This window comes from Chiloscyllium plagiosum, unplaced genomic scaffold (genome assembly GCF_037043375.1).
Source record: "Chiloscyllium plagiosum isolate Xiang-an unplaced genomic scaffold, Cpla_swu_hap1 HiC_scaffold_43, whole genome shotgun sequence".
NCBI classification, from domain to species: Eukaryota; Metazoa; Chordata; class Chondrichthyes; order Orectolobiformes; family Hemiscylliidae; genus Chiloscyllium; species Chiloscyllium plagiosum.
This window is the reverse complement of record NW_028270181.1, coordinates 22,234,449-22,259,457: the sequence shown is the minus strand read 5'-3', so window position 1 is coordinate 22,259,457 and position 25,009 is coordinate 22,234,449. Positions and strand designations below refer to the sequence as shown.

General features: G+C 44.5%; 1 protein-coding gene across 12 annotated transcripts in view; it reads right to left on the bottom strand.

Annotated features, from left to right (window-relative positions):
* ptpn20 (protein tyrosine phosphatase non-receptor type 20) overlaps positions 1-25,009 on the bottom strand; it is a 440,815-nt gene that overhangs the window by 99,681 nt on the left and 316,125 nt on the right. For 7 of the 12 annotated variants that reach the window (XM_087982468.1, XM_087982474.1, XM_087982476.1 and 4 more), the window contains 3 exons: positions 24,809-24,983; positions 13,493-13,703; positions 11,883-11,941 (listed from right to left, as the gene is read on the bottom strand). In XM_087982468.1, the coding sequence (XP_087838594.1) occupies positions 11,883-11,941; positions 13,493-13,703; positions 24,809-24,983 (445 nt within the window). The remainder of the gene's footprint in view (positions 1-11,882; positions 11,942-13,492; positions 13,704-24,808; positions 24,984-25,009) is intronic. The other 5 variants (XM_087982470.1, XM_087982471.1, XM_087982475.1 and 2 more) reach the window with 1 other exon arrangement.

Sequence of the window (25,009 nt, the reverse complement as noted above, 5' to 3'; positions counted from 1 at the left end):
TGACAGCCTCCTCCTGGGACAGATTTGAACCAGTGAAACTCACTTAAACAACCTTCATCAGTGAGTTCAGCTGATTAGTCTGAGGTCTAACCCCCAGATGAAAACCTGCTGATTTCTCCCCCTAACAGTATATTACAATTATACTTGCTCCAGAACTGAATTGAATTGAACCAAAATGAATCATATCTACAACAGATTGTTTTCTATTTGGTAATAAGTTGAATTGCAAGATATTGCCTTCATTGTGAGAGGTTTCGAGTACAGGAGTGGGGATGTGTTGTTGCAGTTATACAGGGCCTTGGTGGGGCCATAACTAGAATACAGTGGGCAGTTTTGGTCGCCTTTGCTGAGGAAGGATGCTCTTGCTCTCGAGGGAAGGTTTCCAGGGATGGCGGGACTGACGTAAGAGGGGAGATTGACCAGGTCAGGATTGTTTTCGCTGAAGAACAGACAAATGAGGGGGGTATCTCATAGAGACTTATAAAATTCTAACAGGACTAGACAGGGTAGATACAGGGAGACGTTCCCGATGGTGGATGTGTCCAGAACCAGTCTGAGGATTCGGGGTGGGCCATTTAGCATGGAGAGGAGGAGACATTTCTTCACCCAAAGAGTAGCGAGCCTGTGGAATTCATTGCCACAGGAAATAGTTGATGACAAAACATTGAATGTATTCAAGAGGCAGCTAGATATAGCACTTAGGGCGAATGGGATCAAAGGTTATGGAGAGAAAGCAGGATCAGGCTATTGAGTTGGACGATCAGCCATAATCATGATGAATAGCAGAGCAGGCTCAAAGGGCCGAATGGCCTCCTCGTGCTCCAATTTTCTATGTTTCTATGAGCTAGCGATTGTAATGAGGTGGACCTCATATAATATGAGTTCCCCGATTGCATCTGTCAATTTGGTCCAATCAGGGAGCCCTGACAGACAGATATAAACAGGAGTGCCAGAGGTTCTGCTCACTCTGAGAGCTGGCTCTGAGGGAGCCAGACCAGTATCAAGTACTACACACATGTAAATATAGGGTGACCCAGTGATGGGGTAACGGCCTCTGTGCAGTTACCTTATCAAGCATTCTCATCTTTTCTAAATTGCTGTTTAAGCATCATCTGTAGTGCTTTATTTCATCTTATGCAGTTTAGGAAAGAGCCTTGGAGAAGGTGCAGAGCAGATCCGGTTGAATGGTATCAGGCAAAAAGGACATTGAATGCACAGAGAGAGTGGAGAAGCTGGGATTGTTCTCTATAGAACAAGAGAAGGTTAAGTGATGATTTAACAGAGGTGTTCAAATCCACAAAGGGTTTTGGTTGAATAAGAAGGGAAAAGCTGGAAAGAGATTCAGTAACCAGAGGACATGGATTTAAAATAACTGGGTAAAGAAATATCTCCTCATCCCCATCCAAAATGGCCCTCCCTGAATCCCCAGACTGGTTCTGGACACACACCCCCATCGGGAACATCATCCCTATATCCACCCTGTCCAGTTGTGTTAGAATTAGAGGAGGAATGAGGAAATTTCACTCTTTATGGCTGGTGATGATAGTCTAACTCCGCAGGCTGAAAGAGTGGGGAAGCAAATTCAACAGTAACTTTCAAAAGGGAATTGGATGAATGCTTGGGAGGACTTTGAGGGAAGTGCAGAAGAGTAAGGCTGATTGAATTGCTCTTTCAAAGAGGCAGCATGGTCATGATGGGTCAAATGGCCTCGTTCTTTGCTCTACCATTGTATGGCTGCATTTACACCTCTAACATCACAACTTGAACTCCCTCTTTCAATGCATCAGTCTCCCATTAGTGCCTTGCAAGTCTTCCCTAATACCACTCCTATATTTCAGATCATGCCTTCTTTTCCCTCTGCTCCAAATGCATCGGTCTATCTACTTTTCCTTTTTTTCCTTTTCACCCTTCATGCTCTTTCCACTCATGAAACTGCAGTGCAGCTGAATAAATCCTGTAGGTCATTGCATAATTAACAAGACTTGTGCTTTTTGTTCCCATTATTCATTCACAGGATGACGGTATCACTGGCTAGGCAGCATTTATTGCCCATTCCTAATTTCCCAGAGGGCAGTTAAGAGTCATGCTGTGGGCCTGGAGTCACATGTAGGCCAGCCCAGGCGAAGATGACCGTTTCCTTCCCAAAAGGACATTAGTAAACCAGATGGGTTTTTCTCCAACAATTGGCAATGGATTCATTAAACTCTTAATTCCAATTTTTTAAAAATTTAAATTCAAATTCCATGATCTGCCGGGGGGGGGATTCAAATTGGAACATGATCCAGGTCTCTGGATTAACAATAAATACCATTAAGTCATCACCTCCCTCAAAGACGTGAAGATGTTTCTGCTTTTATTTTACCTGTGAATTCCTGAATCGGTGTCCCTTTTGTTACTGGCTGTTGTTCCTGTGTTAACCCCAGGTCTATCACCCCTTCAATCTCATTCCACTATTCCTTCAATGCCATAGGGTCAAAGTCCTGGAAGACACTCCCTTATAGAGCTGTGGGTGTACATACACCACATAGAGTTATCGAGCTGTATAGCATGGAAACAGACCCTTCCGTCCAACTCATCCATGCCATCAGATATCCTAAATTAATCTCATCCCATTTGCCAGCATTTGAGCCATATCCCTCCAAACCATTCCTATTCAGGTACCCAGCCTTTTAAATGTTGTAATTGTACCAACCTCCACCACTTCCTCCAGCAGCTCATTCCATACACGCGCCACTCTTTGCCTGAAAAAGTTGCCCCTTAGGGGTCTTTTAAATCTTCCTCTCTCACCTTAAACATATGCCATCTAGTTTGACTCCACTACCCTGGGGAAAAGAACTTGGCTATTTACCCAATCCATACCCGTCAGGATTTTATAAACCTCTATAAAGTCACCCCTCAGCCTCTGATGCTGCAAAGAAATCAGCCCCAGCCTATTCAACCTCTCCCTACAACTCAAACCCTCCAACTCTGGCAACACCCTTGTAAATCTTTTCTGAACCCTTTCTTATAGCAGGGAGCCCAGAATTGAACACAGTGTTCCAGACTGGATTCTGGGTAATCCAAGATGGAGGACGGGAAAAATTTCTGGCTGTAGCAGCTACTCCTTTTTTTGAGGTATTTTAGGTGCTGGAGGTGATTTCCTCGAATTCCAGGAGCAGCAATTACTGTTTTATATGCTGTTGCAGTGTTTTGGAACTTTGGAAAAAAAAAGTCAAAACAACAGCAGTTTTAAAAGGGAGAAGAGCAGACAAAGGAAGCACATGGTGAGGACAGTCCAGGAGAGAGACAGAGAATGAAACTGACACCAGAGTGAACCTACACAGTACTGCCTTTGCTGTTTGAATTCATGTATCGCTGGACATCGGAGTGAGTCTGGGAAAATTAACAAACAGTGAAATTCACAACTGATCTTGGAGGAACTGTTTGGGCGAAGTTCACAGAATCAGATATGTTAATTGTTTTAAGTGGCCTACAAAAAGTCTGCAGTAGTGAGTAGAGTGGGTTCTTTATTGATTATATATTTTTTGAGATATGTCACTTGATTAAACTTAAAATATAAGCCGTAACTATTAATTTAACTTGGGGCAGTGTTTTGTAGAGGAATAAGATGGTGTATTTTCTGGGTCAGTAGATTGTGAAGGAGCAAAAATGGCCTTTAGAAGAGTGATATGTGCTTCTTGTCAGATGTGGGAGTTTAAAGAGAGTTTAAGGGTTACTGCGGATTATATCTGTAATAAATGCTGTTGGTTGCGAATCTTATCAGATCGAATAGATCAGTTGGAGAGACAGAAGCAATGAGGAATTTGCAACAGCAACAGTATGTGATGGATGGCACTTATAGGAAGGGGGGGAAGTCTCAGATACAGTCACATGGTTGGGTTAACTCCAGGAAGGGTAAGAGAGGTAGGCACCTAGTGCAGGTGTGTTCTGTGGCTATACCCATTTCAAACAAGTATGCTGTTTTGGAAAATTTAAGGGGTGATGGATTCTCAGGGGAACATAGCATGAACAGCCAAGTTTCTGGTATTGAGACTGGCTCAAATGCAACAAGGGGTACGTCAGGTTCCAAAAGATCAAATGTTTTAGGGGATACTCTAGTCTGAGGTACAGACAGACGTTTCTGTGGCCAGCAGAGAAAAAGCAGAATGGTGTGTTGCTTCCCTGGTGCTAGGATCAAGGATGTCTCAGAGAGGGTGCAGAATGTTCTCAAGGGGGAGAGGGGCCAGCAAGAGGTCATTGTCCACATTGGAACCAATGACATTGGAAGGGAAAAGGTTGAGATTCTGAAGGGTGACGACAGAGAGTTAGGAAGGAATTTAAAAAGGAGGTCCTCAAGGATAGTAATATCTGGATTACTCCCGGCACTACAAGCTAGTGAGGGCAGGAATAGGTGGATAGAGCAGATGAATGCATGGCTGATGAGCTGGTGTATGGGAGAAGGATTCACATTTTTGGATCATTGGAATCTCTTTTGGGGTAGAAGTGACCTGTACAAGAAGGACAGATTGCACCTAAACTGGAAGGGGACTAATATACTGGCAGGGAAATTTGCTAGAACTGCTTGGGAAGATTTAAACTAGTAAGGTGGGGTGGGGGGGGGGAGGTAGGATCCAGGGAGATAGTGAGGAAAGAAATCAATCTGAGACTGGTACAGTTGGGAACAGAAGAGAGTCAAACATTCAGGGCTGGCAGGGACAAGGTAGGACTAATAAATTAAACTGCATTTATTTCAATGCAAGGGGCTTAACGGGGAAGGCAGATGAACTCAGGGCATGGTTAGGAACATGGGACTGGGATATCATAGCAATTACAGAAACATGGCTCAGGGATGGGCAGGACTAGCAGCTTAATGTTCCAGGATACAAATGCTACAGGAAGGATAGAAAGGGAGGCAAGAGAGGGAGGGGAGTGGTATTTTTGATTAGGGATAGTATTACAGCTGTGCTGATGGAGGATATTCCCAGAAATACATCCAGGGAAGTTATTTGGGTGGAACTGAGAAATAAGAAAGGGATTATCAACTTTTTGGGATTGTATTACAGACCCCCTAACAGTCAGAGGGAAATTGAGAAACAAACTTGAAAGCAGATCTCAGCTATCTGCAAGAATAATTGGCCATAATAATGGTTATGGTAGGGGATTTTAACTTTCTAAATATTGCCTGGGACTGCCATAGTGTTAAGGGTTTAGATGGAGAGGAATTTGTTAAGTGTGTACAAGACAATTTTCTGATTCAGCATGTGGATGTACCTACCAGAGAAGGTGCAAAACTTGACCTACTCTTGGGAAATAAGGCAGGGCAGGTGACTGAGGTGTTAGTGGGGGAGCACTTTGGGGCCAACGACCATAATTCTATGAGATATAAAATAGTGATGGAAAAGGATAGATCAGATCTAAAAGTTGAAGTTCTAAATTGGAGAAAGGCTAATTTTGATGGTATTAGGCAAGAACTTTCGCAAGCTGATTGGGGGCAGATGTTCGCAGGCAAAGGGACGGCTGGAAAATGGGAAGCCTTCAGTAATGAGAGAACAAGAATCTAGAGAAAGTATATCCCTGTCAGGGTGAAAGGAAAGGCTGGTAGGTATGGGGAATGCTGGATGACTAAAGAAATTGAGGGTTTGGTTGAGAAAAAGAAGGAAGCGTATGAAAGGTATAGACATGACAGATCGAGTGAATCCTTAGAAGAGTATAAAGGCAGTAGGAGTTTACTTAAGAGGGAAATCAGGAGGGCAAAACGGGGACATGAGATAGCTTTGGCAAATAGAATTAAGAAGAATCCAAAGGGTTTTTACAAATACATTAAGGATAAAAGGGTAACTAGGGAGAGAATAGGGCCCCTCAAAGATCAGCAAGGCAGCCTTTGTGTGGAGCCATAGAAAACAGTGGAGATACTAAATGAATATTTTGCATCCATATTTACTGTGGAAAAGGATATGGAAGATATAGACTGTAGGGAAATAGATGGTGACACCTTGCAAAATGTCCATATTACAGAGGAGGAAGTGCTGGATGTCTTGAAACTGTTAAAGGTGGATAAGTCCCCAGGACCTGATCAGGTGTACCCGAGAACTCTGTGGGAAGCTAGAGAAGTGATTGCTGGCCTCTTGCTGAGATATTTGTATCATTGATCGTCACAGGTGAGGTGCCAGAAGACTGGAGGTCGGCTAACGTGGTGCCACTGTTTAAGAAGGGTGGTAAGGACAAGTCAGGGAATCCTGAGGGACAGGATGTACATGTATTTGGAAAGGCAAGGACTGATTAGGGATAGTCAACATGGCTTTGTTTGTGGGAAATCATGTCTCACAAACTTGATTGTGTTTTTTGAAGAAGTAACAAAGAGGATTAATGAGGGCAGAGCAGTAGATGTGATTTATTTGGACTTCAATAAGGTTTTCGACAAGTTTCCCCATGAGAGACTGGTTAGCAAGGTTAGATCTCACGGAATACAGGGAGAACTAGACATTTGGATACAGAACTGGCTCAAAGGTAGAAGACAGAGGGCGGTGGTGGAGGACTGTTTTTCAGACTGGAGGCCTGTGACCAGTGGAGTCTCACAAGGATTAGTGCTGGGTCCTCTACTTTTTGTCATTTACATAAATGATTTGGATGCGAGCATAAGAGGTACAGTTAGTAAGTTTGCAGATGACACCAAAATTGGAGGTGTAGTGGACCGTGAAGAAGGTTACCTCAGATTACAACGGGATCTGGACCAGATGGGCCAATGGACTGAGAAGTGGGAGATGGAGTTTAATTCTGATAAATGCGAGGTACTGCATTTTGGGAAGGCAAATCTTAGCAGGACTTATACACTTAATGGTAAGGTCCTCGGGAGTGTTGCTGAACAAAGAGACCTTGGAGTGCAGGTTTGTAGCTCCTTGAAAGTGGAGTCACAGGTAGATAGAATAGTAAAGAAGGTGTTTGGTATGCTTTCTTTTATTGGTCAGAGGATGGAGTACAGGAGTTGGGAGGTCATGTTGCGGCTGTACAGGACATTGGTTAGGCTACTGTAGGAATATTGTGTGCAATTCTGGTCTCCTTCCTATCGGAAAGATGTTGTGAAACTTGAAAGGGTTCAGAAAAGATTTACAAGGATGTTGCCAGGGTTGGAGGATTTGACCTATAGGGAGAGGCTGAACAGACTGAGGTTGTTTTCCCTGGAGGCTGAGGGGTAACCTTATAGAGGTTTATAAAATCATGAGGGGCATGGATAGGATAAATAGACAAAGTCTTTTCCCTGGGGTCAGGGAGTCCAGAACTAGACGGGCATAGGTTTAGGGTGAGAGGGGAAAGATATAAAAGAGACCTAAGGGGCAACCTTTTCATACTGAAGGTGGCATGTGTATGGAATGAGCTGCCAGAGGATGTGGTGGAGTACAATTGCAACATTTAAGAGGCATTTGGATGAGTATATGAATAGGAAGGGTTTGGAGGGATATGGGCCGGGTGCTGGCAGGTGGGACTAGATTGGATTGGGATATCTGGTCAGCATGGACGGGTTGGACCGAAGGGTCATCTTTTATGCTGTACATCTCTATGACTTTATGACTCTAAGTGGTCGAACTAATGTCCTCTGCAGCCGCAACATGGCCTCCCAACTCCTGTACTCAATTCACCGGGACTACAGGCAGCTCACCACCGCATTCTGGAGGGAAAATAGCTATTGTGAGTAAAACATGATCTTTTTCCTTGCCAATGTGATGAACCTCCCACGAAATTTTAAAGAAAAGGAAATCAGAACTGCTCCACTTAAGGTTTCCATGTATTAGCATACTGTCTCCCTTTCATCCTTTTTCACTGTGAAAGTCCTGCAATGTTTTTGCAGGAGTCAATTGTTGGCTCTCAAAACAAAAATTCACTTTGAATCCTCGAACAGTTCCATCTACCAAAAGCTCAACAGCCTCTTAATACCAATCTTCTGATTAGGAGTTATGCCAATAATCAAGTTAATTTGATCTTTCAGGATGTCATTATTCCCTTGAACTCACATGACACATATAAATGAAAGTAAATGTGGGGCAGAATGCTTCAACTTAAAGGGGTAAATCTCAGCCGAGCAATGTCAGTTGCAGAGGAGTAATAAGTAACTAAATAGGATGAGCAGTCCACAAGGCATTTTTAAGCTTATTTCCTTGTGTTGATCACTTCTCAAGCTGGTTGTATTATGTATGCATGAATACCTATGTATTTTGAATGTCACTGAATTACTAAGGATCTAGAATGCTTGCAAATGCATGAACACAGACCCTGTGGGAGCAATCTTGATGAAGCACAGAAATCCCCGGACTTGACTTTAGAATGTGTGCCCCTACTGAGATAGGAGAGGGTGCACTATCATGAAATATCACCTGAGATCGATCTGCGCACACACAGTTTCAGGCAACGGGTGAGGTTAAGAAGGTTGGACCATCATGGTACTCAGCTGGCACAGGAGCTGCCACACTGTTGGCATCACAAACCAGCCATTCAGCCAACTGAGCTAACTGACCCCAGTTGAAGTAAAATGTATTGACACTAACACTTGCCTTGATAATCTGTATGATACGTGTGACATATATTTGCTACCTACCTACTTACCCAGAGTCCTTGCAGTCTAACTTTATAAGTGCTCCACATACTTAATTCAACAATATTTGTAACACTATAATTAACATGATCATCTGTGATTCTTAAACCTCTTGCATTATGTGCGATATTGTCACACAAGCAGAAGAAGTCCTGAGATGCTGTAAATTATGTCGGCAGTTATATGTGCTCAACCTGCACTGGGTCACACAGTTAAGTGCTGAATTAAAGAGTGTTGCTATTGGAAAATGTCCATGTCATTGCCTGAAAGTGTGTCCTGTATGGCCATGTGCTGTGAAAGAGTCCTAATGGGATCCAGGCTTGTTCCATGTCAGCAGAAAATAGATCTCTGTGACACCTACACTTGATTTCTGATGTCATTGGGAAAAGCACGTTACATTGTGCTGTCTTTCCAAATATCAGGGTGGCTCGTTGGTTAGCATTGCTGCCTCACAACGCCAGGGACCTGGGTTCGATTCCAGCCTCGGGCCACTGTCTGTATGGAGTTTGCACATTCTCCCTGTGTCTGTGTGGATTTCCTCCAGGTGTTCTGGTTTCCTCCCAGTGTCCAACGATATGCAGGTGAGGTGGGTTTGCCATGCTAAATTGCCAATAGTGTTCAGGAATGTGTAGGTTAGGTGCATTAATCAGGGATAAATAGAGGGTAGGGGAATGCGTCTGGGTGGGATGCTCTTCGGAGGGTTGGTGTGGACTTGTTGGGCTAAAGGACCTGTTTCCACGCTGTAGGGATTCTATGATCTATTTCTAAACCTTGGCGGAGATTATAACCAGTGTTAAGTGTTTGTTGAAACCTCTGGCCAGGCTCGTTACTTTGCTCAGCAGTCCAAACAAAGGCCAGCCTGAAAACCAGCTCACTCCCCTATTCACAAAACAGAAGGTCAGTGATGAGGTTACTCTACTGCTTATCTATAAACTCCATTTCCTGCTTCTACATTGACTTCCCTTTCTTTCATAGCGACAGATGACAAATCTTTCAGAATTCTGCCTTTCTGAAAGCTAAAATAATTCTTGGCTCCAACATAACCATTTACCTTTAACCAACTGTGCTAATATTTCTCCTTCATTCACGGGATGTGGACATCGTTGGCTGGGCCAGCATTTATTGCCCATCCTTGACTGTCCTTCAGGAGGTGGCAATGAGTTGCCTTCATGAACTGCTGCAGTCAGTGGGGTGCAAGGACTATCACAGGACAGTAAATTCTGGATATTGATCCCACCACACTGAAGGAACAATGATATATTTCCAAATCAGGATGGTGGGTGCCTTGCTGGGTTAGGGATAAAGTTAGGTGCTGGTGCCATGCTGGGTTGGCGATCGGTTAGGTGCTGCTGTCATGCTGGGTTGGGATAGGGTTAGGTGCTGGTGTCATGCTGGGTTGGCAATTGGGTTAGGTGCTGGTGTCATGCTGGGTTGGCGATTGGGTTAGGTGCTATGTCATGCTGGGTTGGCGATCGGGTTAGGTTCTAGAATCATGCTGGGTTGGACATCGGGTTAGGTGCTGGTGTCATGCTGGGTTGGCGATCGGGTTAGATGCTGGTGTCATGCTGGGTTGGCGATCGGGTTAGGTGCTGGTGTCATGCTGGGTTGGCGATCGGGTTAGGTGCTGGTGTCATGCTGGGTTGGCGATCGGGTTAGATGCTGGTGTCATGCTGGGTTGGTGATAGGGTTCGGTGCTAGTGTCATGCTGTGTTGCAACAGGGTTAGGTGCTAGTGTCATGCTGGGTTGGCGATCGGGTTAGGTGCTGGTGTCATGCTGGGTTGGCGATAGGGTTAGGTGATGGTGTCATGCTGGGTTGGCGATCGGGTTAGGTGCTGGTGTCATGCTGGGTTGGCGATAGGGTTAGGTGCTAGTGTCATGCTGGGTTGCCGATAGGATTCGGTGCTAACGTCATGCTGGGTTGGCAATCGGGTTAGGTGCTAGTGTCAGGCTGTGTTGCAACAGGGTTAGGTGCTAGTGTCATGCTGGGTTGGCGATCGGGTTAGGTGCTGGTGTCATGCTGGGTTGGCGATAGGGTTAGGTGATGGTGTCATGCTGGGTTGGCGATTGGGTTAGGTGCTGGTGTCATGCTGGGTTGGCGATAGGGTTAGGTGCTAGTGTCATGCTGGGTTGCCGATAGGATTCGGTGCTAACGTCATGCTGGGTTGGCGATCGGGTTAGGTGCTGGCGTCATACTGGGTTGGCGATCGAGTTAGGTGCTGGTGTTATGCTAGGTTGGCGATAGGATTCGGTGCTAGTGTCATGCTGGGTTGGTGATCGGGTTAGGTGCTGGCATCATGCTGGGTTGGCGATTGGGTTAGGTGCTGGCGTCATGCTGGTTTGGCGATCGGGTTAGGTGCTAGTGTCATGCTGGGTTGGCGATAGGGTTCGGTGCTAGTGTCATGCTGGGTTGGTGGTGCTGGTGTCATGCTGGGTTGGCGATCGGGTTAGGTGCTGGTGTCATGCTGGGTTAGGGATAGGGTTAGGTGCTGGTGTTATGCTAGGTTGGCGATAGGGTTCGGTGCTAGTGTCATGCTGGGTTGGCGATAGGGTTCGGTGCTGGTATTATTCTGGGTTAGGGATAGGGATAGATGCTGATGTTATTCTGGGTTATGGATCGGGTTAGGTGCTGGTGTTATGCTGGGTTAGGGATAGAGTTAGGTGCTGGTGTTATTCTGGGTTAGGGATCGGGTTAGGTGCTGGTGTTATGCTGGGTTAGGGATAGGGTTAGGTGCTGGTGTTATTCTGGATTAGGGATAGGGTTAGGTGCTGGTGTTATTCTGGATTAGGGATAGGGTGAGGTGATGGTGTTGTGCATCCACTGCTCTTTCCCTTCTGGAAGGTAGTGACAGCAGGTTTGGAAAGAGCTGTCGATGGGGCCTGGGTGAGTTGCTGTAGTACACCTTGTAGTTTGCACACACGCACTGCTGCTAATGTGTGTTGGAAGTGGAGGGGGTGAAAGTAGTGGATGGAGCATAAATCAGCGAGGATGCTGTCAAGATTCTCGAGTGTTGTTGAATCTGCAATCAACCGGACAATTGGAGAGCATTCCATCACCCTCTGAACTTGTGGAAACTCTGTCAAGTTCTGTTTGCTCACCATACTGAGGAACACCTTGGGACATTCCGTTATATTAAAAACGCTATATAGATACATGTAGTTGTCGTAAAATCAATGCTGCAATGTACACCCCATAAAGGCAAGATGCTGCCTTATCAGGTGACACGCAGTCACACAAATAGCTGTGTCTATCTGCTCAGTAATGATCGCAGCATTTCAGTTGATGTGACACACATACTAATCCTGACCGCTTACACTTACTGAGGCTGGAGAGTGGCTTACCAGGCTTTTGTGCTTCAGTCATCACTGGTTTACCATCCCTGAGGAAGCAAAATAAAACCAGTTTAAACACTAGAATGTTAAAACAATCTGCTTGTATAGCTGGGACATATGTATAGACATAGCATAATAAAATGGATACTCATTTAAATGTCGAATGTCGTGGACGCATTGCCAAACACCACTCTATTTAAAGCCACTATTCCATGAAAGGTCGTACTTGTCTCTTTCAAACAGAGCTGAAAACAACAATGATTTTAATTCATACTTGATACTCACTAAAAAGGGAGAGATCATGGTGTACGGTATTGTCATTGGACATGTTACATAGAAGCCCAGCTAAATGCACTGGGGTCAGGGGGCTCAGATCCAATTAATAAAAATATCTTGAACTGGAAGCTAGTCTCAATAGTAGTGACCACGAAAAATCATTGATTGTTATATAAAACCCACCTGGTTCACTAAGGGGAAGGGAATCTGTCCTCCTTACCCAGTCTGGCCTACATGTGGTTCCAAAAACCAGATCAGTATGGTTGATTCTTATGTGATGCTTAAATGCCTGAATAAGAGTGGCTCAGTGTTTAGCACTGCCACCTCACAATGTCAGGGTCCCAGGTTCAATTCTAGCTTCGGGTTCACTGTCTGTGTGGAATGTGCCTGTGTAGGGCATCCTCCCACAATCTAAAGATGTGTACATCAGATGGATGGGGCAATGCTGGATTATCGGTAGTTTCCTGGCTCGGTAGTCGCGGAAACTGTAGGGTTGGGTGAACGCTCTTTGGAGGGTCTGTGCAGACTCAAGAGGCTAAATGGCCTCTTTCTGCACTGAAGGAATTCCATTTTTTGATTTTTTTTTTAAAGGGCAAATCAGATGGGCAGAAAATGCCAACCGTAGCACAGATACCCCCATCTCATCAAAAAATGATGTTGTTGTGATGGCACTGACATGCAACAATTCACCTCAGTACACCTGGAATAAAGAGGTGTAGGAGCACTGTCTCACTTCAGCCCTGGAGCCCATCAAGTTATTTCCCTCATATTCCCATCCACTTTGTTTCCAACTTCCATGACTATCAATGGAACTGCTTAGAATCATAGAATAGCTATAGTGTGGAAGCAGGCCATTCAGCCCATCACGTTCACACAGACCCTCCAAAGAGCATCCCACCCTGACTCACTCCTCCCACCCCATCCCTGTATTTCCCATGGCTAATCTACATCGCCTGCATAATCACTGGGCACTATGAGTAATTTAGCATGGCCAATCCACCAAACCTGCACATCTTTGGACAGTAGGAGGATATCCACACAGACGGGGGGGGAAGAATGTGCAAACTCTTCACAGTCGCCTGAGGCTGGAATCGAACCTGGTACTTGGTGCTGGGAGGGCAGCAGTGCTAACCACTCAGCCAACATACCACTTATGAACTGTCCTGCAACTGAATTCAGCTTTAGTGGCGACAAGCTACAACAGAAGGCTCATGTCTATCGGCAATGTCAACATTTTTCGGATATTGATCCACCACACATCCAGGTAGCTGCAAGCAGTGAGGCAATGCCATTCATGAAGCTTTGCAAAAAGACTGTCTCACCTCAGGGCCTTGATTTTTATGATGCCATTCTCTGTGTCACACGCTCGCACAGCATCATCCAGAGTCATACCCATGGTGCACATATCGCAGATATAAAGGATCTTGTCTCTCGGCTGCAGACTTCCCTCCAAACTGGCGGGGGAATTCGGCACAACCTCCAGAACATAAATGCCTTGCCATTTACTGCCTATTCCCCCTGTTAACTTCAAACCTGCAGCAACATGTGCAATCCAGAATTAGATCAACAGCAATCTATATTGGTTATACATTCAATGAAGCTTCTTATTATAGTCATGGGCTTTCTGCAGGAAATCAAAAGCAGTTACAATCACTCAGGTAATCTTATCATAGAATCCCTACAGTATGGAAACATGCCATTCGGCATAACAAGTCCACACCGACCCTCCCAAGAGTAACCCAAAGAGACCCATTCCCCTACCCTATATTGACCTTTGACTAACTCATACATCCTACCATTCCTGGACATTATGGGCAATTTAGCATGGCCAATTCACCTAACCTGCACATCTTTGGACTGTGGGAGGAATTCAGAGCACCCGGAGGAAACCTGCGCAGACACAGGGAGAACATGCAAGCTCCACACAGACAGTCACCCGAGGCTGGAATTGAACCTGGGTCCCTGGCACTGTGAGGCAGCAGTGCTAACCACTGAGCCACTGTGCTGCCCACAGTAAAAATAAACATGTCACTTTAATCAAGTTTCAAAATGTAACTGAACATTGAGTTTTAAAATATAATAGTGGCTTGTGATTCAAAAAGCAACCCTCCATTAATAATATAAAAATATAATTGGTCGGTAAGGACTGAAATTCTGTTGCAGTTTTGCAAGCAAAGTATTTATAGCCTTTCTCGCAATTCAATGTTTCTGAGTTGATTAATTTTAAGAGGTATCAAAGAGCATTGTCAAGAGTGGCTCAGTGGTTAGCACTGCTGTCTCACAATATCAGGGACTTAAGTTCAATTCCACCCTTGGGCAACTGTCTGTGTGGTGTTTGCATGCTCTCCCTGTGTCTGTGTGAGTTTCCTCCTTCAGTGCAAAGATGTGCAGGTTAGATGGATTGGCCATGGGAAAGGCTCGGTGCGGTACTCTTCAGAGGGTCATTGTAACTTCAAATGGCCGAATGGCCTGTTACCACGCTGTATGGATCCTATATACAAGAGGTTAGAAACAAGAAAATAGGAAATAATGGTTAGCTGATAATGTTCCATTTGTTCACGGGATCTAGTGGTCTCTGAGTTGCTCAGCATTTATTGCCCATCCCTACTTACTCTTTGAAACACAGTGGTCTGCCATCTCCCTGAAGTACTGCAGTCCTCAGAGTGTAAGTATGCCTGGAGTGCTGTTACAGAGAGAACTCCAGGATTTTGACTCAGTGACACTGAAGGAACGCTGATGTAGTTCCAAGTCAGGACGGTGAGGAACTTGTAGGTGGTGGTGTTCCCATGCATCTACAACCCTTGACCTTCTGTGGTTGAGGTTATGGCTTTGGAAGGTGCAGTCAAATGAGCCTTGAGAGTTTATGATAGCAAGAGAGGGGAACAATTCCATTGAATTCTGTGCCTGATCAATGCTTCAATCATAGTCTTTGACTTTTGGTCATGATTATTGGGTTGTAGACTGCATTATATACCTTATGGTCCGTACAGTTCTATGCGCTATGCTCTAAACAGTGCAATACAGAAACAGGTCATTCAGCCCAAATAGCCCATACCAGTATTTACGCTTCATATCATCTACCTCACTCACGTCTTCATCTAATTCTACCAGTTGCATCTTCTAATTCCTTCTCCCTCCTTATTCTTAAATGTTTACTTAAATTTTCAAATTGTCTCAACCACTGGTAGCAAGTCCCACATTCAATAAGACTCTCTGAACTTTGTGTTCCACCTATTATTGACTTCCTACAAAAGTGAAACAGATTCTCTAGATCCACTGAAATGAACCTCTTCACTTTTTGAAAGTCCATTATAGGGTTACCCGATAGCCTTGTTAATTCTGGAGAAAACAGACGGTGTCTTTTCAATTTTTCCCAATTAAGTATAATGGCACAGTTCTATTGGTGAGACCTTTGTAGATGACTTTGGGACTGAAGGAAATTCTTCAATTAGAATTCAGGCTACTGATGGCACATTTCCCGTCAGCATGTAGACTTTGAGTTTAGCCCCGTTCTAACCCCAATCCTGACAGACTTGTGTACCTAACAATAAACTGACGTTATGAAGTAATCACAACTCATGACTTTAAACGGAGTCTGGATCACACTGCAGTGTCTGGAAAGTTAATCTGACAGTATTAAGTCAATCTGTTGAAATGATTGCCACAGAACCTCTATGATAACAGGCTTATAGGTACACAAGCATAATTTTTAGTTCACTGTCACCTTGTTTAGACAGTGGAACAACACAGTGCTAATGTATGGACAATCTATTTTTACAGGGAATTAGAATGTAGAACTGTACAGTACAGGAACAGGCCCCTTGGCCCACGATGTTATGCCAAACATGATGCCAAGTTAAACTAATCCCTTCTGCCTGCCCTTGGTCCATATCCCTCCATTCCTTGCACGTTCATGCACTTATCTAAAAGTCCTTTAAATCATATCTGGCTCCACCACTACCCTGGCAATGCATTCCACACTCCTACCACTCTCGGTGTGGAAAGAAACTTGCCCCTCACATCTCCTTTCAACTTTCCCCCTCTCACTTTAAATATGTGCTCCCTGATATTAGACATTTCAACTCTGGGAAAAAGATTCTGACTGTCAGCTGTGGATAATTAGTCCAAAGTTAGGTATCAGTGCAGCACCTAGCTCATTCCTCCTGGTTTTATGAAGCAGTGGAGAGAGTAGCAGCATTGTTGCATTTTGCTTTTTACCGAGGGCTGGCATTAATAGGACAGTAAAATAGATCCCACAATATGGTCACTGTGCAACATCCCACTTCAGTTTTGATTGGATAAATCCTCTTCCATGCTAATTACTGAACACCAGTTTTTGCTCTTTAAGCTGAAGCCTGAAATATTGATTTTACTTTTACAATGTGAAAGATCAAGGAGAGTGAGATTCTCATCTCCAGGAAATGTACAGCTGATGCCATAAAGTAAGGTACCTGGTATACCACAGACATTGAGGTTCAAAGGTCAGATCTGAAAATTTTTACTTATAAATTTAAAGTTTTTGTTGCAAACGTTTCGTCCCCTGTCTAGGTGACATCCTCAGTGCTTGGGAGCCTCCTGTGAAGCACTTCTGTGGTGTTTCCTCCGGCATTTATAGTGGCCTGTCCCTGCCGCTTCCGGTTGTCAGTTTCAGCTGTCCGCTGTAGTGGCCGGTATATTGGGTCCAGGTCGATGTGTTTGTTGATGGAGTTTGTGGATGAGTGCCATGCTTCTAGGAATTCCCTGGCTGTTCTTTGTTTCGCTTGCCCTATAATGGTAGTGTTGTCCCAGTCAAATTCATGTTGCTTGTTGTCTGCGTGTGTCTCTACTAGGGATAGATGGTCGTGTCGTTTCGTGGCTAGTTGATGTTCCTGGATGCGGATCGTTAGCTGTCTTCCTGTTTGTCCTATATAGTGTTTTGTGCAGCCCTTGCATGGTATTTTGTACACTACATTAGTTTTGCTCATGCTGGGTATCGGGTCCTTCGTTCTGGTGAGTTGTTGTCTGAGTGTGGCTGTTGGTTTGTGTGCTGTTATAAGTCCTAGTGGTCGCAGTAGTCTGGCTGTCATTTCAGAGATGTTCTTGATGTATGGTAGTGTGGCAAGTCCTTTGGGTTGTGGCATGTCCTCGTCCCGTTGTCTTTCCCTTAGGCATCTGTTGATGAAATTGCGAGGATATCCGTTTTTGGCGAATACCTTGTACAGGTGTTCCTCTTCCTCTTTTTGCAGTTCTGGTGTGCTGCAGTATGTTGTGGCCCTTTTGAATAGTGTCTTGATGCAACTTCGTTTGTGTGTATTGGGGTGGTTGCTTTCATAGTTCAGGACTTGGTCTGTGTGTGTGGCTTTCCTGTGTACCTTAGTGGTGAATTCTCCGTTTGGTGTTCTCTGTACCCTCACGTCTAGGAATGGGAGTTGGTTGTCCTTTTCTTCCTCTCTCGTGAATCGGATTCCTGTGAGTGTGGAGTTGATGATCCGGTGTGTTTTCTCTATTTCCGTGTTTTTAATGATTACAAAGGTGTCATCAACGTATCTGACCCAAAGTTTGGGTTGAATTTGTGGTAAGACTGTTTGTTCTAACCTTTGCATTACTGCTTCTGCTATGAGTCCCGAAATTGGTGAGCCCATGGGTGTTCCGTTGATTTGTTCGTATATCTGGTTTTTGAATGTGAAGTGTGTTGTGAGGCACAAGTCCAGTAGTTTAAGTATGCCATCTTTGTTGATGGGTTCAACGTCCTGTTGTCTGTTATGTCTGTTCAGCAGGTTGGGTATTGTTTCTCTGGCTAGGGCTTTGTCAATAGAGATGAACAGTGCCGTTACGTCGAATGAGACCATGGTTTCTTCCTTGTCTATGTGTATATTTCTGATGATGTCCAAGAATTCCTGTGTTGATTGTATAGAGTGTCTGGATCCGCTGATCAGGTGTTTCAGTTTCTGCTGCAGTTCTTTAGCCAGTTTGTGTGATGGTGTCCCTGGTAGTGATACTATGGGTCTGAGTGGGATGTCTGGTTTGTGCACTTTAGGTAGTCCATAGAATCTGGGGGTGTTGTTGCTTTCAGGTTTCATTCTTTGTAGGTCAGACCTGGTTATCTGTCCGTTTTTTTGTAAGTTCCTCAGTGTGTTGTTTATCCTATTGGTGAGCTGTGGGGTGGGGTCAAACTCCCTCTTTTGGTAGGTGTTGGTATCTGCAAGTAGTTGTTGTGCTTTTTGGATGTACTCTGCTTTGTCCAGGACGACCGTCATTCTGCCTTTGTCTGCTGGTAGTATGATTATGTTCTTATCGTTTCTTAGTGATTTTAGTGCTTCCCTCTCCTTAGTGTTGAGGTTATGTGTTTGTCTTTTCCTTGTTATCAGGGGTACGATACTTTGTCTCACTGTTTGTTGTGTCTCTTCTGTCAGTCCATTGTTCCTGAGTGTGCATTCTAGTGCTGCTAGGAAGTCTGCTGTCTTGGCGTCCCTGTGGTTGTAGTTGAGTCCCTTGGCCAGTATTGTTCTTTCCGTGTCTGTGAGCTGTCTGTGGGAGAGGTTTTTAACCCAGGTGTGTGTTGTGGTATCCTCTTTGTTGTGTGTTAGTTTGGCCATTTTTTCTTTTAGTGCCGTTTTTTTGCGGTGTGTAGTCCTGTTCTGTCCTATGGTGACAGCCTGTTCTATGGTCTGGGTCCATTCCTGATTAGTGGTTTTTGAAATTAACGACTTTTGGCGCGCAATTTCTTGTCTGTATTTGTGAAGTCTGTTGTGCGCGTCTGTAATCATTACCTGGATCATCCTGAGCCCGTTCTGTCTGGCTGTGTCTCTGGCTTGTGGATTGTTGACTGGTGATCTGTATCTGACACTTGGTGGAAGGACTTGTGCCTCACAACACACTTCACATTCAACAACCAGATATACGAACAAATCAACGGAACACCCATGGGCTCACCGATCTCGGGACTCATAGCAGAAGCAGTAATGCACCTAGACAGGGGACGAAACGTTTGCAACAAAAACATCCAGCTCGGTGAACAGAACCACAGCAACGAGCACCCGAGCTACAAATCTTCTCACAAACTTTGAATTATAAATTTAAAACCTTATCGGGTTTGCACAAGAAGATCATTGCTTTGCAATCACTTCTGGGTAAGCATTACTCACCGTGACATGACTTACAGGTATCCATTAATCTCTATGGTGACTTCACGTTTTCATTTCCTCATTTCTTCTCTCTCAATGGAACATCCAAGTGGCACAATATATATTTTTTTAAAATTTCATTTGTTGGCAATGCCTAATGGTCATTGAACGTATCGTGGTGTGCAGTTTTCTTGAATTGCCTCAGTCCATCTTGTGAAACTATAACTGGAGTGGTGTCAGGGAGTTCCAGGATTATGACCCAGCGACAGTAAAGGAACAGCAATATACTTCCAAGAGTCTGCATGGTGTGAGTGCGGTTTGGAGAGGGAGCTTGCAGGTTGTGTTCTTCTGCATCAGCTGCCCTTGTCCTTCTAAGTGAGACCTTCTTGAGATTGCAGGCTTGGTAAGTACAGCCAAGGAAACCTAGGTGAATTGCTGCAGTGCATCTTGTAGAAGGAACAGAGTGCTGTCACTGTGAAGGGAGTGAATATTGAAGGCAGTGGATGGGGTGCCAATCAAGCAAACTGCTTTATCCTTCATGGTGTCTGCAATGGAAAATTATCCATTTACTGTGAAATTTGAAAGAGAATGCTTTTCTAAAATTTAATGCTGTGCTGAGCTTTGTAAACAATACTTTGATGAGGTTTGCAGCCAGCTTGTCTCTGTTTGAACTTTGTAAACATTCAACTTGACCTGGCGATAGTCGAACTCAGCGAAAGCTGAAGAACTGTTATGTCCAAGACCAGGGGATGAGAGAATAACAACTTGAGCTTTCCCAGTCTTTGCCCTTGAGAGTGTGATAAGAAATAGTATAAGGCAAGTATCTGAACAATGCTCAGATACCCCTTTACATTGAGGCATCGAGCTGAATGTACTGGGGTCAATTCTGCAGAATTTAAATAAATCTCCTTTCTTTGCTCTTGCTAATAGTTGAGTCAAGTCGATTTAATTTCCACGACAGTGTCAAACTTCTTGAGTGTTGGAGCTCTACCCATCCGGGAAAGTGGGGCGTATTCCATTACACTCCTGGTTTGTGCTTTGTAGATGGTGGACAGGCTTTGGGGAGTCTGGAGAAAGTGAGGACTGCAGATGCTGGAGATCACAGTCAAAAGGTGTGGCGCTAGAAAAGCACAGCAGGTCAGGCAGCAACCGACGAGCAGGAGAATCGACGTTTCGGGCATAAGCCCTTCATCAGGAATGCCCGAAACGTGGATTTTTCTGCTCCTCGGATGCTGCCTGACTGGCTGTGCTTTTCTAGCACCACACTTTTCGATTTTGGGGAGTCAGGAGTTGAGTGATTTACTGCAGAATTCCCAGCCTCTGACCTGAGAATGTTGATATGGTTAGTCCAGTTTATCGTTAGAGTGATGCTGGAAATGCACAGCAGGTCGGGCAGCATCTGAGGAACAGGAAAATTGCTGTTTTGGGCACGAGCCCTTCATCATCCCTGGAACGTCGATTTTCCTGTTGCTCAGATGCTGCCTGATTTGCTGTGTATTTCCAGCACCACTCTAATTTTGACTCTAATCTCCAGCATCTGCAGTCCTCACATTCACCTAGTCCAATTCATTGGCAACCCCCAGAATAGTGGGTGAATCAGTAATGGTAACGCCACTAAATGTCAAGGAAGAATGGTTAGATTTTCTCTTTGTTGGAGATGGTCATTGCCTGATATAGGTGTGGGGAGAATGTTCCTTGCACCTTATCAGCCCAAGTCTGAATGCTGTTCAGGATGTGGTGCATTTGGACACTGTCTGCTCCAGTATCTGAGGAGTAGCAAGTCATCAGTCAACATCTCCACTTTGACCTTATGAAGAAGGGAAGGTCATTAATGAAGCAATTGAAGATGGCTGGGCCTCAGCCACTATCCTGAGGAACTCCTCCAGCAATCTCCTAGGACTGAGATGATTGATCTTCAACAATCACAACCATCTTCCTTTGGGCTAGACATGACTATAAACAGTGGAGATATTCAGGCTTGATTCACATTGACTCCAAGTGTGCTTGGGCTCTTTGATGCCATACCAAGTCAAATATTACATTGTTCCGAAGGACAGTCACTCTCACCTCCAACTCTTCAATGCAGCTCTTTTGTCCAAGTTTGGACCAATGTAGAAATAAATTGAATAGACCTGGCAGAACCCAAATTGTGTCCCAGTGAGCAGATCATTGCTGTTAGTTCCATTGGCTGGTTGGTTGGTTTGTGATGCAGGGTAACGCTAACAGTGCAGTGATTTCCACACTGGCTGAGATGACTATGAAGATCTTGCCTTCTCAACCATGCCCCTCACCAGAAGCATGGTCATTCTGAGGTTAAACACAGCAACATGGTCATTGACTTCAGGAAGCAAAGTGATGGGCATGCCCCTGTAGGCATCAATGGTGCTGAGGTGGAGATGGTTGGGAGTGTCAAGTTCCTGGGAGTGATGATCAGCATCAATCTGTCCTGGTCAACCTACGTCCACACTACTGTCGGAAAGCACAGTAACATCTTTCCATCCTCAGAAGGCGAAGGAAATTCAGCATGTCCACAAGGACTCTTACCAGTTTTAATAGATGCACCACTGAAAGCATTCTATCTGAACGCTTTACAGCGTGGTATGGTAACTGGTCTTCCCAAGACCACAAGAAACTACAGAGAGTCATGAACACTGCCCAGTCCATCACACAAACCAGCCTTCATTCCATCCTTACTTCCCACTGCCTCGGGAAAGCAACTCACACAACAAAGACCCCTCCCACCCTGGTTATACTCTCGTCCACCCTCTTCCATCGGGCAGAAGGTTTCTATATTTATACAAACAGATTCAAAAACAGCTTCTTCCCCGCTGACTGGACCTCTCAAATTTAAATTTAAATGTTGATCTCGCTCTCTGTGCACCTTCTCTGCAGCCATAACATTGTATTCCTCGCTCTGTCCTATTACCCTAATGCACTTTGTATGATATGATCTGCCTGGAATGCATACAAAACAAAACTTTTCACTGTACCCAGGTCCACATGACAATAATAAATCAAACCAAGTCAGCAGTCTCTAATGAGAGAGCAGCCCTACAGTCCTCTTGGACCACACCAAGTTTACCTTCACCATTGCTGTCTATCGATTACACTTACCATCACTTTGCTGTTGATTAAGAGGTGGCAATTGAAGCAGTAATCATCTTCAGTGGATTTGTTCTGCTTTTTGTGCATATACCTGAGAATTTATCTCCATTTCCAGGTATTTGCCAGAATTGTAGCTGTACCATAACAGCTTGAGTAAGGTCCTGCAAGTTCTGGACCACAACTCAACAATATTGTTAATAAAATGTTGTCAGGACCCATAGGCTTAGCAGTATTCAATGTTCTCAGCCATTTCTTGGTACCAAGTGCAGTGAAACAAATTGGGTGAAGATTGGGATCATGATACTATGGACCATAAGAGGAGATCAAGATGGATCATCCAATGTCACTTCTGGCTGAAGATGGTCTCCTCCTATTAGTCGTTTAATTGCCCACCACAACTCATGATTGGATGTGGCAGTACTGCAGAGATAGGATCTGATCCATTGGCTGTGGGATCACTTAGTTCTGTCAACCATATGCTGTTTCTGTTACTTGGTGTACAAGCAGTCCTGCGTTGTAGTTTCAGCAGGATGACACCTCACTTGTAGGTACACCTAATGATAGGAGAAAGTGAGGACTGCAGATGCTGGAGATCAGAGCTGAAAATGTGTTGCTGGAAAAGCATCCAAGGAGCAAGAGAATCGACATTTCGGGCATGAGCGTTTCTTCAGGAATGAGGAGAGTGTGCCAAGCAGCCTAAGATAAAAGGTAGGGAGGAGGGACTTGGGAGAGGGGCGTTTGAAATGTGATAGGTGGAAGGAGGTTAAGATGAGGGTGATAGGCTGGAGTGGGGGTGGGGGCGGAGAGGTCAGGAAGAAGATTGCAGGTTAGGAAGGTGGTGCTGAATTTGAGGGTTGGGACTGAGACAGGTGGGGGGAGGGGAAATGAGGAAACTGGAGAAATCTGAGTTCATCCCTTGTGGCTGGACGGTTCCTAGGCAGATTTTAATGCTCATGGTATAACTTCCTGCACTCCATATTCAAGGAGGGATGATCCCCTGGCTTGTTGGCAAAGGCAGAATTAGAAATAACCTGGAGAGTGAGGTTACCGATTATGGTTGAACACTATTTTGCTGCTGTGGATGGTCCACAATCTCTCATGCTGTGTTTTAAGTGACTAGATCTGTTCTGGATCTGTCCCATTAAGCATGGTAGGAGTGCCACAAAACACAATGGAGGATATGCAGAGTGTGACGATATGACTGTGCCTTCACAAGCACCATGCGATGGTCACTGGTGCCTATACTGACATAGACAGATGCACCCGTGACAGGCAAAATGTTACAAATAAGGGCTAGTGTGCTTCTCGCTCTTACAGGTTCTGTTATTAACTGCCTTAGATGCATATATTCTTCAGGCCTTGACCAGCTGAGACAGTAGTTATACTATGGAGTCACTCTGGGTGATCACACATTGAAATCTCCCACACAGAATACATGTTTTGTCCTTGCACTTCTCAACGCTAAACACAGATAAGCCATAATATCCATTTTCAAAATCAATTCAAAGGATGTTTGCAGCTCAACACCAGTGTAACTGATGGGAGAGGGCACAGCATGTTCTGAATAATGACTGCACAGGCCTTCTCTGGTTCATAGAATCCCTACAGTGTGGAAGCAGGCCACTTGACCCATCGAGTTTACGCTGACCTTGCAAACAGCATCCCACTTTCTCCCTGTAATCCATCTAGCCCGCACGTCCTTAGTCACTATGGGTCATTTAGCATGGCCAATCCACCTAACCTGCGCATCTTTGGACTGTGGGAAGAAACTGGAGCGCCCAGATGAAACCCTCGCAGACAATTGCCTGAGGGCAGAATTGAACGTAGGTCACTGATGCTGCGAGGTAGCACGGTGAACCATTGAGCCACTGTACCACCCAAGGAAAAGCAATATTGGATAAGGGTGGCAGAACCAACCACTTACGCTAAATCCAAGAAAGTACACAGAAAGGGAAAAGCCAAATTTTCCATCAATTCTAACTGGCTTCTTTGTCACATTGTCCACGTGTTATGGCAGTTTCTGTGTACTGTAATCAGTCAATACATTCAGTAAGAGTTTTTATTTCAACACAAGATGCCATTTTTATGGTAAGAAAATACTAGTAGCCTGGTGATCGTAACACTTATACCTAAAGTTGTTTCTGGCTCCCTCATTAAGATACACCCCATAAAACAAGCTTCTCAGTACAGCATAGATGGCTCCCAGTAGAAATTTATTACGAGGGTTCACTGTGGTTCAAAGTAACACAGAACATTACTTCATGAAACTTTCCAGATGTTGATCTTAAATATTTGCTTTAGTAAAAATAGTATCACGTTCAGTTTAAATAAAGAACCTAAGGGCAAAAAGAAATTAAAATCAATCTAACTCCAAGTACTACACAATAATTATCGATTAAAATTTTCCTGACCACCCTCTTTGTTACTTACCTAACTGTCCATTTGGACCTTTCTTTAGAATGATGTCAGGGATCTTTTCCAAGGGGAGAGCTGGAAGTAGATTCTGAGCAGCACGTCCTACCATGATGGTTAATTTGACAGGAGCGGATCGGAGCAGATTAATGGCATTCTCATGTGATATGTTTGTGACATCAAAATCGTTTACCTGTATGACAATGAAGAAGCTCAGGT